The sequence below is a fragment of the Populus nigra genome, chromosome 5 (assembly GCF_951802175.1).
Source record: "Populus nigra chromosome 5, ddPopNigr1.1, whole genome shotgun sequence".
Classification (NCBI taxonomy): Eukaryota; Viridiplantae; Streptophyta; class Magnoliopsida; order Malpighiales; family Salicaceae; genus Populus; species Populus nigra.
Window position 1 is genome coordinate 18,762,929 of NC_084856.1, and position 17,042 is coordinate 18,779,970.

Below are 17,042 nucleotides of genomic sequence, written 5' to 3' on the forward strand. Positions count from 1 at the left end.
TTTGGATTTTACAGTAATATTATATTCAATGCTATTGGATCTAGCGGTCAAGCCAAACCCAATAGTATTTTTTAACTAAAAAACACAAGACAACGCTCTCATTGCGCTACAGTGTCGTTTATATCCATAGTACATACACAGTGTTTCCATCAAGATCTAATGCTATTGAGTCCTGCTAAATCAGACCCGACAACACTTTTTAACTAGAGAACAACAAAGACAACACCCTCAGCGGCATTTTTTCTACTAAAAAACAGCAAAGACAACACCTTCATGGCTCTACATTGTCATTCATGATGCAAACACTCTATGTCTACAGTGTGATCTACAGTACAATGAGTTTATGTCTATAGTACATGCATAGTGTTTTTCTCGCGCCTTTTAAAGTATAATATAATTATCTTGGTTTAACAAGTTATATGATACAAGCTTAAAACCCAGGCGTTGTAATTAAAAATAATGAGGTTGAGTATGATTCATAGTTTTTAAACTTAGTCCAGTGATCGACCCATTCTAGAGCCCGGGTCACGAGTCTTAACTGAATCATTGGGTTTTTACCGGGTTTCCATATCATTTTTAATAAAACAAAATGATGTTGTTTTTGTTATAAAAAAATAAATAGTCAATGAGTTGTAACTGAGTTTTTTACTGGGTCAATATGGATTTTTGATCAAGTGACCCGAGTTTTTATCTTCACTTATTTTTTTAAACCTGGTTTGGTTCTAGCCCCGGATCGACCGGGTCAACCCACCACTTCCTATATAATCTTGGACAATACACCATCCCGAGCTAGCTGAAGGCCAAATGAGCTTCATGCATTGGGATATGTAGGGAGTTTTTGTGTGTTTGAATATTTGATTTAGCGCTTGCTTTGTGAATGCTTTATCTCATATATATTTCCACAAAACATTGATGTAGATAATATCTGAAACTCAAAGTAAACCATGATGAAGATCAATCATTTCTTGTGTATAAAACAAACACTTTACAGTACCTTAGCAAACTTATGTCTCAACAATGAAAGAATTGTCAGAAGCATCTGAAATAAAATCAGGTATAAATAAAAGGAAAGAATAAATAATAGAAATGATACAGTAGAATCTGAAATTAAAACCAGCATAGAAAAGGAGAAGAAATTGAGGGGGAGAGGATGAAGTTTATTTCTCATTTTAAATGCACGGTAATTTCACTGGGTTGCCCTTGGAGTAAAAAAAAATTACTTTGCTCCATAAACTTTTTTGTCTTTTTCATGTGATTTTTTGTTATAGTTTTAGTGGGCAGGGGTAAATTGATATTTTACTTGGTAATAAATATTATATATAAAAAAATGATTGACGTGTGAGAGTTGTTGTTGTGCTTGCTGAGCAACATCACTTGGTAGCCAAACAGCAACTTCTAGATCGACATCCAAATTACTCTAACCTTGGCCCGCGCATGTTATGAATAGATTTCTTGTTTAATATTGACGACCTTTTCTATTTTTATTCTCTCTCTCTCTTATCAATTTTCACATCTCAACACTTCAAGTTTTAAAGGTTTTCCTCAATTTGTTTTGCCTTCATATTTCATCATTGTTATTTTGATTTTTAATTTTAATTTTTGATCTTTTCATTTGTTTTTTATTTAACTTCATCTTTCAATTTTATTTTTTCACGAGCTATACTTTTTTAGTTTAATCATCATTCTTTTAATTATTTTTCTCAATCCTAGAATCCAAAAATTATAGTTTTTTTTATTTTATTTTTTTATTTTTATTCTTTTAATTATTATTTTTTTCATTCTTCAACATTTAATTAGTTGAGAATAAAAATTCATGGTGTTTTTATATAGGATGTTTTCGGTCTAAAGATCCGGGTCATGGGCTTAAGAAGCTAGCACTGGCTCATATTTTTTTTTTACTTATTTTTTTTAATTTTATTATTTAATATTATTTTTTTAAATAAAAAATTGTGATTGACTGTTTAATCTACATTGACCTTTATAATATGAGTTAAAGATTTGTCATCCCAACTTTTGTAGACTCAGGTATGGTTTTTTTTGTTCTTTTTTACTCCATTTCATTGTTTTATATTTAATCAACTAAAAATTAAGTTGCATCATTTATCTTCTTTTGCAAAAGATTTTTTCCTCGTGTTTTTGTGGCCAAAATTTGTTTGTTTGCTCTATTTAATATTGCCGGGTTTTTTATTATTTAATTAAAATAAAATCAATTTATTTAACCTGATTCTATAACTTGAGCAGCTGCGATTTTTTTATTATTATTCTTTAAAACACAGTTGCCGCATTAGAATATATATATATATATCATCAAAGACGTGGCATGGCATGGGCCATTGCTTTAAACTAATTTATGCATTTGGAATTCTTTTGATAGTATTGATTTAAATTTAAATCATAAAAAATAAGCAAAAATAAATCGAACTGGAGACTATGTGATTTACTACAATAATTCCAAATAAAATATATATTCCAAAAACACCCCATTTTATTTTCTCTCAAAAACAAGTAATTCCAAAGCAAATCAGAGAGGTCTGGTCGTGGATTCTTGGGTTTCATGGTGATAAAGCGATGTTTGCCATTAAGATTCTTTGTGAGTTGGTATTTAAAAAAATGGTTGAAATTGTGTTTTTTAAAAATTAAAATTTTGTATTTAAAATTAATTTTTTTTATATATATTTATATTTTTTTGATATATTAATGTTAAAAATAAATTTTAAAAAATAAAAAAAAATATTTTAATATATTTTCAAATTAAAAAATTTTTAACTGTAATTATTACCACACTTCCAGATACCTCGATTATATACCTCCCTCCTGCTTGCTATGGTGATATATATCTTGAAACAATCATTCTACAATCTACTTTCTTCATAACAAATATATTTTAATTTATACCACGGAATTATACAGAATAAATATTATTTTTTAAAATTAAATTGGTCACGATGATCACCATAATTATTTTTTAAAGGTAAATTACTGATGATCATGAATATTATTTGGCTATTTTAAAAAAGTAATTGTTTGCATTTAATTTCCCGGTATTAGTAGTTGTTATGGATAGAAAGTTAGACATGATTGATAATTTTTTGGATTTGATGACATGTGACGATGACATGAGATATTAATTAGTGACTAAAACTACAAATAGTAGCACTATAAAATTACTATAAATCTAAAACGAGTGGCCATTTCATTGTGCACACACCACACTATTTACCATCTCACTTTTATTGTTGACATACTGTTATAAATTTTTGTGTTTTTTTTAATTTGATCCTCAATGTTTTTTTTTGTATGATTGCATTTTTTTTGTGCTAAATTCAAAGATAATTAAATTAAATTTATTGATAAAGAATAAAATTAAAAGATAAGAGATTAAAGTAGAAAGGGTATCACAAATGAGTGATAGTTTCAAAGTTCATATAAAAAATTCATTTTAGTTCTCAAACCTTACAACTTATATAAATTTGACTTGATCTCTCGACATGTTTTCAATTTAGTTTTGATATAAAAATTTATTTTTGTTATTTTTCAGTTACTAATTTGAGAGTTAAGAAAGAAAAGTCACTGAAATCCAGCAATAAATAGAGAAAATCAGTGTTTCTACCAATTCTAACCACTAAAATGATTAATATTGGTGTCAACAGTTTGGTCAGGAAAGTTCTATTTATTTGTTTTTTAATCTTTAAATTGCCTAAGAAACTAAATTTTAGCTCAGGAAGATTTTCAGTTTTTAGTTGATTTTGATTTTTTAAATGTTTTTTAAGGTTATTTATGGATTTATAAAGGTATTTAGACTCCTTACTGTATGCTTTTGGTTATAAAAAGATTGAAAATGAGTTTTTTTTTCAAAAAACATACTATATATTTCTAGCTACCATAACGACCAAATATGGAGAATTTCAGCCGACGAGTCATACGTTACATATAATATGATGAATTTGCCTCGGTTACATTTTTTTTAAAAAAAAGGGCCTTGCGCGGCGGGCTCTGCCTTAAATAGGCCGAACTCAATGGCATATGCTACCTTTTGTAATTTGTTTTTGAAAAAAAATCATGTTTTTTTATGTATATTTTAAAATAACTTTTGGAATTATATTTTAATTAATATTTTTTTTTATTTTAGATAATAGTTAATTTTTAATTATTTTATATGTATTTAGTTTTTAAAAAAGTTATTTTAATTCATCTATAATTGTTTTTATGTTATATATAATTAAACTTTATTCTTAAAAAAATTATTTATAATAAGTGCAACCTACGAGACATTTATATTTTTTTTATTCTACTAATTTTATGCATGTATTTATTTTCACTATCATTTTATCAAATAAAAAATTAATTTTAAAAACATAATTATTGAACACAATAGGATAAATAATTTGTGTTATAAAATTAAATATCTCAATCTACATTCGTTTCTTGACTTTTCAAGATGTGTATTTAATTATTATTAATAATTTTTTATTTATTGATATAAATAATTCTCAATTTATTTAATTAGATATATTCATAAGTTTTTCAACTTACACTTAATATTTTTTTTATAAAAAAATATATTGAAAAAACTTGTATATTTAATTTTTTTATTGAAAAAAATCTAACCCATAACAGAGCTAGATTCAAGTAAATGGTTTCTCCTATGAATCCCAGGCAGCTAACACCTGTGATGATTAATTAATAATAATCATCAATTTGAAGCCTTTTTAAAAATAAAAGGTTAACATACTTATTACACTTTTATTTATTCAATTTTACTCAATGGTGCAACGAATTTCTGCAATTCCAGAGATGAACAAGACAAAAGATCAACAGTCGCCCATGCTCAGCACCGAATTAGTGAATGATCTCCAGAAACTTTGATGCATGCGTTGATATCACCGTATCCATGGAGTGATTATTTTTTAGAGTCAAGTTACGATGCAGAACGTCCTGGTTCATCCATGGAGTGATTATTTTTTGTTTCCAGGCAACTTGTCAAGATGTCCAAGTGCATGCACACCGCCATAAAGTTGGGTTTGGAAGGGACAAGACAACAGAGACAAGACAGGACGGGATTAGATGCTGGAGACGATACTACTTTGTATTTCGTCTAGTTTCTGTCTTCCTTTGATTACATGTAAAATATATAGATGATGTCTAATTTATTTTTATGCACAATCTTGTGCGTTATGCTTAGAATATGGATCTGGAATTTTATACTTTGAATTTATACTTTGTTATTATTATTATTTTTTTTTATATTATTTTTTATTAATATAGATATCCAAGCCAGTTTGTACATACTTTAACTAATTACATGAATTCTAAAATTAATGACTATATAAGTTTTTAGTGGCTTTGAAAAGACTCGAACTCGTAATTATTATAGAATAAATTCAAAATTTAACCAATTAAATTACTCTTTAATATTTTTTTTTATTATATTGATTTGATAGTAAGATGGTGTAGAAATAAGATTACAATTTTTTTTTTTGTTGATTTAATAATAATGATAGCATGGAAATATAATAACATTAAAAAGTTGTAAAAATACAAAAAAAAGAAAGAATGTTTCAATGTGTGCGTAATATAAATAAAAACATAAAATCAGAAAACTAAAAAAACAAAATGCTAAAAAAAAACTGAAAAATGCTCCTAGACTTTGTTCAGGTGCACTCGGGTTCAGGTCCAAGCCGTTCATTTTCTTCAAAGAATTCATACACGGATGACGTGTTGTACGTGCATCTCCTTCTCCAACACTTCGAAATTTGGGCAAACTTCCTAGATTTTGGCGATCTGAAAATTATACTGTCAAAAATTGCAATTTTAATAACTTTTTTTATTAAAAAAAACACATCTAAACAATCTATAAGGCCTGTTAAAATCAAATCAAACACAGCATATATTTTTTTAACTCATTTTTATAATAATGATAAAAAAATTATTTTAATCTCCATCTAGAACAAATTGTACACCAATTCAAACCCAAGGTCTCCCCATCACTAGGATGCAAGATGTTGATGTGCATTCATGTACTAGGATGTACTCGTAATGCATGGAGATGTGAGATTTTGTAAACCTCATCGATATGGACATCAAATTGGCAGATCCAAAAATGCAGAGTTCATGAGTTGTCTGTGTCGTGGTAGGGTTCCTCTCGGCTCTCGCCACTGTTCCTTTGCAGGGGGTCAAACTGGGACAACGGCAGCGCCGCAGCGATTCATCATCATTCCATATCAGTTGTAACTTTATAAACGCATTGCCGGTGAAAATTCCAGTAGATTAATACTATCTAACCGGTACAGTTATCCCAGCACCAAAAAAAAAAAAAAAAAAACTCTGGCAATCTTTCTCAGAATTCGAGTCCTTAAATAATACTGTTACGAAAAAACTTATACCCATCAACTAGACAAAACCTTCAAGCATGTTAATAAATTGATGTGCATATCTGAACATGCTATTTACCAAGTTATATGGTTTAATTCAGTATGGCTAGCTGTTTTTGTTAATTATGGAGGTTTTATCTAGCTTATTTAACGTGGTATATACTTGAAACTTCATCGGTTTTCTCAAAATGAAAATTTTAAAGAATATTTGAAAACGCAGCCAACATCTATTTTTAAAAAATTATTTTAAAAAATAACTATAAATACCCTCTCGAACAACCCTTAATCTACATATAAACTTGGTTTAAATATGGATCTAAACCTTCTCATAAGTCGAACAAGAAGTTCTTGAATCCTAACGTTGCTCTAATCACTAGTAAGCAATAATATATTACTTCTTTTTTACGAGACTAATTAAAGGCAATAGCTACAGTTACTCTTTTCATCAAGAAATAATGACAGTAAAAGAAGGCAACAACCGCACCTGATAGGGAGAGGCCATGAACATTCATCAATATAACCTCAAATCAGAAGAAGTTACCAGAGGTACGTACGTACGTGGCCTTCTTATTTGTTTTTATGACGAGAGTTTTCAAGCTTTAGTGAGTTGGTAGAAATTCTGACGTTGTCTTTCCCATGCATCACGTACACTGTTCATTAGCTGGCTTCTGTTTTCTTTTGCGGAGCTTGTGTTTTGTCTTCCACAAACAATCTATGTATAGTCGGATGTGTAATAACCTAGTGAAAATCACTAGAATCTTCAAAAAAAAATCAAATCAAATCCTGTAGTACTGTGAAGTGATGATGGTGAGTGAGTTTACCCGTTAAGTAAGCTAGTGATATTTTTTTTAGACACATATTAAAAAGGTAGGAGTGTGTTAGAAAATATTATTTAAAATTTTTTTTAATTTAAAATTTTAAAATATTATGTGAGATTTAAGATTTAAAATATTTCAACTGGGCTGGTTCGTAAAAAGAATGTACCACCTCTATAGTTCCTTTGTTTTTTAAAAACACTCTCTTATTGGGAGGAAACAAAGAGGGGCATTCGTGGCATTTCAAGTTTCTGCGATTCAAAAAGGGTAAAGGAGGACTAACAAGACCAGAAAGAAAGAAAGACAGGCGTGTAAGAAATGGGACCAAATCCGAGAAAAACGAAGGGAACCACAGTGTTCTAGTTGGTGCAATTATACCTGGCCCATCCTTCAAACCTTTGCATTTCTATGTTCACATCTCCACGCGCCGCCGCCGCCGACACACACACACACACACACACACACACACCTACACACACACAGCTAATTTCAACTCTAGAAAGATTGCTCATTTTTTTCAATCGAACCATAATCATCGTTGTCTCTGTGTGTGCGTGTATATATACATATCTTGTTTCTTTTTTATATTTTAAAAAAATTAATTTTTCATATTATTTTTATATATGAATATCAAAAATAATTTTTTAAAAATAAAAATAATATTATTTTAATATATTTTTAAATAAAAAACATTTTAAAAAATAATCACTATTACACCCTCAAATACTCTTAATTTATTTACTCAGCAAAAAATTATTTGTTTCAAATATACAAGTTGAGATTTTATTCAAATTTCTAACCTACTAAATATCTTACTATATTTATTTATTTATTTAAAAATCACCTTTTAGGGACAATTTAAGAAATAAATCCAACATATGACAACAGCAACAACATACTATATTAAAAATAAAAACGAGCACGTGCATGTAATTAGGAATTTTTTATTGTTTGAAAAGAAACACTCATGTTATCGAAGCTTTTATTTCTTTTAATTTGATAATATGACTTGTGAAAAATTTAAGCCAAAAATATATTAGTTTCGAAGACTTGCAGGCATCAAACGAATTCAAACTCTATTTAATCTTATATTATACCATATAAATAGAAAAAAATGATAGAAAATATTTTTAATCACACAATTAACGTTATCTTTCGTAGAAAATATGATCAATGCAATAAGTTCTATCATAAAAATAAAAATTAAGTTCTTCCAAGACTTAATTTCTGTACATAAATAATGACCTTAAATATTGCCCAATGGTGATATTAAATTAAAAATCTCTTGAACTTTTTTTATTAAAATACTAGCTGAAAAATAAATTGAGATATAAAACAATACCCGTTTGTTTGCTGGAAAGTAATTTTCTTTTGGAAAGTGAATTCCGGGAAAGTATTTTTTGATGTTTGATAGTGTAATGGAAAATAAGTTGGAAAATTCTTTTCAATATTTGGTTATGTTATGGAAAATGAGCTGAAAAATAACTTATTAAAGTTTTATTTTTTTAAGTTTATTAAAATAATGAGGAACAAATCTTACAAATTAAAAAGTTGAATGAGAATGAAATTGAAAAAAATATAATTTCATAAATTATCTCAGATAAAATAAATAATAATCAAAATAATAGAAATCAAATAAAAAAAAATTGAAAGATCAAGAAATTGAAATAATAATAATTAACATTTCATAAATTATTTCAAATAAAATAAGTAACAATAAAAAAAATGAGGACCAAATTTGATAGATAAAAAATTTCAATAAAAAAATGATAAGAAAAAAGCAAATAACAATTATAAAAATAAGAATTAAAGTTAATATAAAAATTAAATTTTAAGAGATGAAATTAAAAAATAAATATTCAAAACAAAATATATATAGCAATCAAAAGTTTGAGGATCAAATTTGATATAATAAGCAAATAATGATATTTCTAATTTTTTCACAACTTTAGGAAAGTGTTTTCCGCCCAAATTTTTCAGGAAAACACTTCCCTGAAAACCAAGTCAAATTTTCCTTTGACTGGAAAGTGTTTTCCGTTGACCAACTTTCCTAATGACAAACAAACACATGAAAGTTTGGAAAGTGTTTTCCCGGAAACCACTTTCCGGAAAACAAACACAGCCAAAAGAAAAACACTTTTTTAAAAACCAAGTCAAAAAATTTTTTCCAGTGTTTTTCTTTGACTGGAAAGTGTTTTCCGTTGACCGGAAAGTGTTTTCCGTTGACAACCTTTCTTAATGACAAACAAACACAGGAAAGTTTGGAAAGTAATTTTCCGGAAACTACTTTCCAGAAATAAAACATGGCCTGAAAGTAATGCGAAACTATGAGAGTATATTTAGATTATGTTTGATATTATATTTAAAAAATATATATTTTTTTTATTTTTTAAAATTTATTTTTAGTATTATTATATTAAAACAATATTAAAATATAATAAAAAATTAAAAAAAATATTCTTTTTAAAATGTTTTTACAGCATAAAAATAAATGGTTCCTTAATAAATGTGGCTTTGAAAGAAATGGATGTTTGTTTATATTTATATATGCTATTTGCATTAAAACCAGGAAGTAGCAGGGCCGCTTAAAAAATAGCAGTGCTTGAGAGACTGCACTGTTTTCATTACAACAGCTACCAGGGCCTCTCTCTCTCTCTCTCTCTCCCCGCTGTCAGAATCAAACAAATCCGAGAACACCGTTCCCCTTTTTCTCAGACTCCACTTCTGTTTCTCTCTAGCCATTTCTCAGTCTCTAACAAGAGCGAACTCAAAAAAGCAGGCCTTACTTTAATCTGCTTTCAGACAGCACAGGAGAAAAACACCTTTTTCTTCCTTTTTCCTGACAAATTCATTGTTGTTCTTCTCCTTGCTTATCTCTCCAAGGAACCCTCTTTCAACGGTATGCCATTTTCTAGTACTGTGTGTGTGTTTTCTTTTGTGGGGTGGAGTTGGGAGTGGGGGTGGGGGGGGGTTTTGTAGTCTATTTGTCTCTGTGATTGGGTCAGTAGATGGGTTTGGATCTTGTTTAAAGACTTGATTTTACTTTTTTGGTGTTGTTGAATCTTGTGTGTTAGAGTTTCGTTCATGTAGATCCAATTGGTTTTAGGTTGGACTCAGGTGATTTTTTTATTATGAGTTCTTTGCTTGTTTGACATAATTTTTTTGTTGCCAACCAGTTAAAAAGAAAATGACCAAGTCCATCGTAATTGATTCAAACATCTAAAGGAACTGATTTAAGCATTCAAGAGCTATAAAAGCAAGGCTCAGAGAACTTATATAAGAAATAGTAGAAGCCTGTATTTAAAAAAAGGGGGGAGGGATGGAGATTAATTTAGCTAGCCATTTTCATTAGCGTGGCACTGATATTCTGAATTTCGTGATTGAATGAATTTGGATGTGATGGTAAATATCCTAGTTGCTTCAGTATAATTTTGTGTTAGTTCTCTGCATTACCGTTATGATCTTGGCTAGCAATCCCTGTGCATACACAGTAGAGGAAACTCTCTTTGGAAAAAAATGGAAGTGACCACCCCCGTATGATCCTATCTTGAAATTTCATGAACTAATGTGGGAGTTTTATTGTAAGGTATGCAATTTTTAATGTATTTGTATGAATCACCATGTTCAATGACGAATTCACTTTGCAGTTTATGAATTCAGAGTAGTTGACTGTCTGAAAATGGATAAAGTATCCCCCGACTGTCCATATCCAGGATGCTTTTTTTGTGTCATGAAGGAAGGGAATCCAAGTAAGCGCAGAGCTAGTATACTGAAATTCTTCAGAGAACTTCCTTCGCAGGATGATGATGGCCAGGTTCTCCCAATCAGTGGCCTTTGGAACACTGCCATGGCACATCCAAATGACCCTGAGTTCATTGAATTGGGAATATTTGAATGCATGGTTGCTCTTATATGGAAAGGCTTAAAGAATCGCCGCTGGCTTTCTCATGATCAGAACATATACATTCCTTACTATGCAGCTCATATTATCGGATCCTACACCATGAACATGGAAGAGTTTGCAGAAAGTGCTATCCATGCTGGTGTAACTCCTCCCTTAGTTGAGCTCTTGAGGGGGAGGTTGACATGGGTTGAACAAAGAGTAGCGGTACGGGCACTAGGACACTTGGCCACATACACCAACACTTTCCCTGCTGTGGCAAGTCATGGTGAAATCCTTGAACTCGCCATCCAACTAGCAATGAGTTCACTAGAAATAGTTTACTCACATTTTTACCAATACGCTGATAGAAGGCTTAGTTATCATTGCGATTTGCTTACCCGTGGCATGGGTGGTGTTGAAATGGAGTCCAGGAAAGCAGAGGAATGGGCTAGTCAGTTACAGTGCTGGTCACTTCAACTCATTAATTGCTTTGCTTTCAAGCCCGAATTTCTTCCTACCATATGCAAGCCTGAATTCTTGGTAAAACTGCCAGGCATGTGGGGTGGGCTTGTTAATGAAAACTCACCTGCTGGTATTGGTTTATTAAGAACAATCTGTCATCATAAGCTTGGTAGGGGACCTGTTGCTAGCTGTCCTGGTATTATTGAAGCATTGTGTAATATAGCTAGGTCATCAGATGATTGGCAGTATATGGCTATAGACTGTCTTCTTTGGTTGATCCAAGATCCAAGTTCATGCCATAAGGTAATTTGAATATCTATTGATTTTTTTTATTATTATTATTTTACTTTGGTGCTGCATGAGATGTTCTTCTTTATTCCAATATTATTTGGTGCGTTTAAATTTATCTTGCAATAGCATGATGGACTATGGTATATTGACATCTTGTGTTTAAGATTTCTTTAGGCTGAATAATTACATCCGTGGTCTGCACATGCTTCTTTTGTTAGTTCTAGTTGCAGAAACATTTTTTTTTCAATCTTTGAAGATTTTTAATCTTGTTGGAAACTCCGACAAGGATGTTCTACTTCCCTGTTTGTATCATATGGTCCTATTGATAGATTGGGATGGTTGAATTCCTGAAAGGGATGGAGACTTAATCTCATGGGGTATAAGATGCATATGGTTGCACATATTTCATTTTCATTTTCCATATAGCTGACCCCGCCTATTTTGCAATTGAGGCTTGTTTATTGTTATTGTTTTTGAGTGATTCTGCAGCTCCCCATCCTTTTTTTCTTCTATGGATTTTGTTGATTCTTGACATCTTCAGTTTTGACTCTTCACTTGTTGCATATCCAGTTCTTGGATAGTGTTCCTTTGAATCTCTAACGAGTTTTTTATTTTATCAAAGGAAACAAAACTGAAAAGAAAATTATTTCTTGTCACAGAAAAGTTTAGCTCTTTAACAACCACTTAAATGAGAAGATGCTGTGGAAGATATTATTAAGTCTTTGCATTAATGGTTTTAAAAGGCAACCTCTCATCATTGGTGCATGCCTGTGTGGTAACTATATAACCTTTGCATTTTCCTAAATTTATTAACCAGGGAACATGTCCATGCAGCTTTTCAAATTTTTTAAGTTCAGTAATCAGATTTTGTGCTTAAATGTGAACTATCACAATGCATTCTAAATATTAATGCCTATTCCCATTAACTGAGATAGATTCTGCTACAGCTTTGTTTGTATTTTTCTTATGAAAATCACATGGTGTTTTCTCTTGATTTAAATCTTCAAATTATCATGCTTACATTGCTGCGTGGAAATATATTTCAGATATGTGATACAAAGTCTCTGTTGACCTATTTACTTAGCTCTTTTGTTGTAGCATGTCTTAGATTTGTAAATACAAAGTATGATATTTTTTTCTTACTTCTTCTTGACCTGTTAATAGGTCATTGATAAGGCAGTACCTGCACTTGTAGACCTAGCAGAGATTACAAATCTGGGCGATCACAAAAAACTAGGGGACTACATTGTTAATGTTCTTCAGGAATGTTTGCAATCACAAGGGACAGGGCGCAACCCTATCAGTAATCATGTGAAGGAACTGATCGAGGAACTATTGAATTCCAAACAGAGATTGAAATGGGAAAAGAGCATGCCCAAGGAGGATCTCCATATTAAACAGGCAGCTGCACTGGTGGTCAAGCTTGAAGGAAATTCCCTATTCTCATCAGGAAACATAGCGGGAGCTGCATCAAAATACTCAGAAGCATTGTCATTGTGTCCAATGAGATCCAAAAAAGAGAGAGTTGTTCTGTACAGTAATCGAGCTCAGTGTCATCTTCTGTTGCAACAGCCATTGGCAGCAATAAGTGATGCTACACGTGCACTCTGTCTCCACAGCCCTCTTAACCGACATGCCAAAAGCCTTTGGAGAAGAGCTCAAGCTTATGACATGCTTGACTTGGCAAAAGAGAGCTTGTTAGATGCCATTTTGTTCATTAATGAATGCTCTCAGTCAAATGATCCTGACCTCTCTTTGAGGCAGAACAAAGTTCCTGACTATGCTGAGCGACTAGTCAAAAAGCAGATGCGTGCAGCCTGGTTATTTAGAGAGGCAGCCATCAAACATGGGGGTGTCCATGGTGAGGGAGATGCTGGTGACGTCTATGGCCAGGAAAGTGATGGTTCAGAATGGGAAACAGCGAGTGAAAGTGACATAGGAAACGATGGAAGGGCTGAAATGGGTGACGACGATGACGACGATAGTGAATGGAAGAACGAGGATAAGAGGAAAGATAAATATGATAAAGTAACATTAAAAGGTAAAATTTGATGTTTCTAGTAAATTATTGGTGTGGTTTGTGATGAATTTGAATATGTTTGTTCATTACCAAATACCTGATTTCATTCAGATTTAAAGCATGGGTACAATGTGCATCTTGCGGAAGATCAATCTTGAATCCGGGCCAGCTGGTGATCGCTCAAATGTTGACATAAATTCAAGCAACGATGGAGAGGCACCATGAAAATAGGTCAGCACGAGTCATTCAAAACTACCAACAAATCCTGTATGGTTTCATGAGAAGCAAGTACGATAGAAACATGTGATTGGCTATGGTGTCCGTAAGCAAACTTGTTCCCCAAGTTTTGTTCATTTCTTTAATTTTTGTTCCCAGATTCTTGTTGATTTCACTGTAGAAATTGAACGAAAAAAAGGTTTTGATTGTAGAGTACAATTTTAGTCTAGAGAATGCGAAGCTTTTGAGTGATTTATGGAGGCTTGTGTATATAAACCATCTGCAACTCTCAATTCTTTTCTCTCGAGTGATCATTACATATATTTACTATGCATTTTGGTGTCTTATTGAAGTTGTTTAACTAGTTCTCATTCTGGACATGCTGGCACTGAAATAACTGCATGTCAAAGGTTTTTTTTTTATCTAAATCTTTGTTGTTTAGGATAATTTTATTTTTAAAAAAATTAAATTATATCATTTTAAATAAAATGTTGACTAGGTGTTACTCGGCCAGCTAATTTTCCTAGGTCAGCTACACGACCAATAAAAAAAACTCAACCTGATCTAAGACTACCCTTGTCCCGCAAGCAACATAAAAGAATTGTTTGTAGGCAATGTAAAAGAAGTATTTTCCAATCTATTTTTTACTTTTAAGAAGTATTAAATTCATGTATGTAGATGCTTTTTATTTTTTTTAATATACTAATATATTTTTAATTAAAAAATATTGTTGCTTTACCCCAATCAAATCGCATCTCATTGCAAGCTAATATAAGAGAAGTGTTCGCAAGCAATATAAAACTACAAAAATGTTTTTCAAGCTATTTTTTCTTTTTAAAAAATATTAAATTCATGCACTTAAGATTTTTTTCAATTTTTTTAATGTACTAATATTAAAAATAAAAATAAAAACTTGAAAAAATATTATTTTAATATATTTTAAATTAAAAAAATACAATAAAAAACAAACCCTTAATCTTCCACACTCCCAGAGGTTCAAGCCGTACTTTTAGACCTCAAAAGTGTATATACTTGGTTTGAAAGTGTATATATTATTAGAAAATAATATAAATTATTTTAAACCTCACCTAATAATTCTTGAATTAAAATAGTTCTTTATAATATAACATTCAAAGCCAAACCCGAATTATCTTTAATTTCCAAACTAGAATAAATAGAGGGTAAAGGAATGGCTACACTGGCTTCTTAAAGTCCAGTATCCATGATGAAATATGCCTAATATTAGTTTAAAATTAATTAAACTAAGAAAATAAAAAAAAAATAACTGAAAAAACCGAACTGAAAAAAAACCCGATTAAACCGATTAAAATTTTAAAAAAACCGGTCAGTTCAGTTCGGTTTCTGTTTTATAAGCAAAAAAACCAAACCGAACCAAAACCGGAAAAAACCGAGCCAAAATCAGAAAAACCGAGCCAAACCGGTTTGAATTGGTTTTTGCCCTAAAAAACCGAACCGAAACCGGTCGATTTGACCCGGTTTCAGTTCAGTTTCAGTTTATTTTTTTAAAAAAATTTGGTTTAGTTATCTTTTTAATAAAAACCGAACTGAACCGAAAATAATTACCTCTGCTATCTGCTCCCGACACCTAGGATCATTCTAAATTGCCTAGCAAAGCTCTATTCTGATGCCTGACCCCTCCCCTTCTGCTTAGAAGATCATATGAAAAGACCAGACCAATTTACCAATATCATCACACAGAACTGCTTTCGGGAACCATGCACACCGTTTGAATAGAGTGAAAGGGAACTCCTCGCGGGGTAGATCTAGCCAGAGTGATTCTACACGCAGAATTCAATAATTTAGCCTTCCAGCTAGACAACCTGAAACTAATACGGTTCATAACATACCCGTAAGTCCGCTCAGTAACACTAGAATAAAGAAAAGTCATCGATCCCAGGATACTTCCCAAGATCACCAGTGAATGAGAAATTACTGCTAGGTTGGATATGTTGTTTCGCCTACGATTCACAAGAGGGCAACGTGTTAGAATAAAAAAACTAGAGGAGAAAGGTAGGAAGGGAAGCATGGTGGAAGACAACTCTCTTTCGTATCATATTATTCTTAATAGTGTTATAAAAAATCTAGGTAGTTTAAAAATAATATTTATGTATTGAATAATTAATTAATTAATTCTAATAATTTATTTTATTTTTTTAGTTCAGATAATTAATTAATAGTTTTTTTGAGAAGCTAGAGTAATTAGTAGTTAGTAAGGTAATGTGGCTGATAATGGTGTCTAGGATAGTCGGTGTCGTAAATCAAAATGATTGGTGTGTGAGCAGTGGTGCGTGTGGATTGGAAATGCGTGTGGATTGGAAATGCGTTGTAAATTATATTTTTAAAAATTTTAATTATTTTTATTAAAATTAAAAAAATTATATTTTGGATCGTTTTGATGTGTTGATCTCAAAAATAATTTTTTAAAAATAAAAAACATCATTTTAATACATTTCGGCATGAAAAGCACTTTAAAAAATAACCACAATTACACTCTTATAACCAAATAGCTCCAATAATTTTTTTATGGTGTCTAAGATACGTTTAAATTCGAGAGATACAAATGATAGTGAGAGAGAGTATTAAAAAAAAAGATAATATGAAATATTTATACAGTAAAGAATAAAAATTATTAGCCTGGAATTCCGAGGATTAACAGGAAAGTCATCCCCAGCCAAATGTGCCCAAACCCGAAATACACTGCAAGAAACACAAAACCGCCTCCTGGTTTGGGAGAAGAAGATGCGTGAAAATTAACTGTCCAGGTCCCACATGACAGAGTGTTTCTTCCACGTGTTTTAGTTTTCTGTTAACTGTTAATGTTAATAATTGTAATATAATTATAATTTATTTGATCATTAATAACATCGTCTCCTCTAATACGAATTAATGCTATCATTATTTATCGTTTTCTTTCCTTGTATTATTATTATTTAAGACAAGGTCCGCAAGGACAGGCCTCAAAC

The 17,042-nt window shown here is 31.0% G+C and overlaps 1 protein-coding gene across 1 annotated transcript; it reads left to right on the forward strand.

Moving 5' to 3' along the window:
- Positions 1 to 9,770: 9,770 nt before the first annotated feature.
- LOC133693274 (uncharacterized) lies at positions 9,771 to 14,405 on the forward strand. The gene is made up of 4 exons (XM_062114460.1): positions 9,771 to 10,085; positions 10,834 to 11,834; positions 12,987 to 13,863; positions 13,954 to 14,405. Exons 2-4 carry the CDS (start codon positions 10,866 to 10,868, stop codon positions 13,998 to 14,000), a joined length of 1,893 nt encoding a protein of 630 aa, XP_061970444.1. The 5' UTR covers positions 9,771 to 10,085; positions 10,834 to 10,865; the 3' UTR covers positions 14,001 to 14,405.
- Positions 14,406 to 17,042: the final 2,637 nt, after the last annotated feature.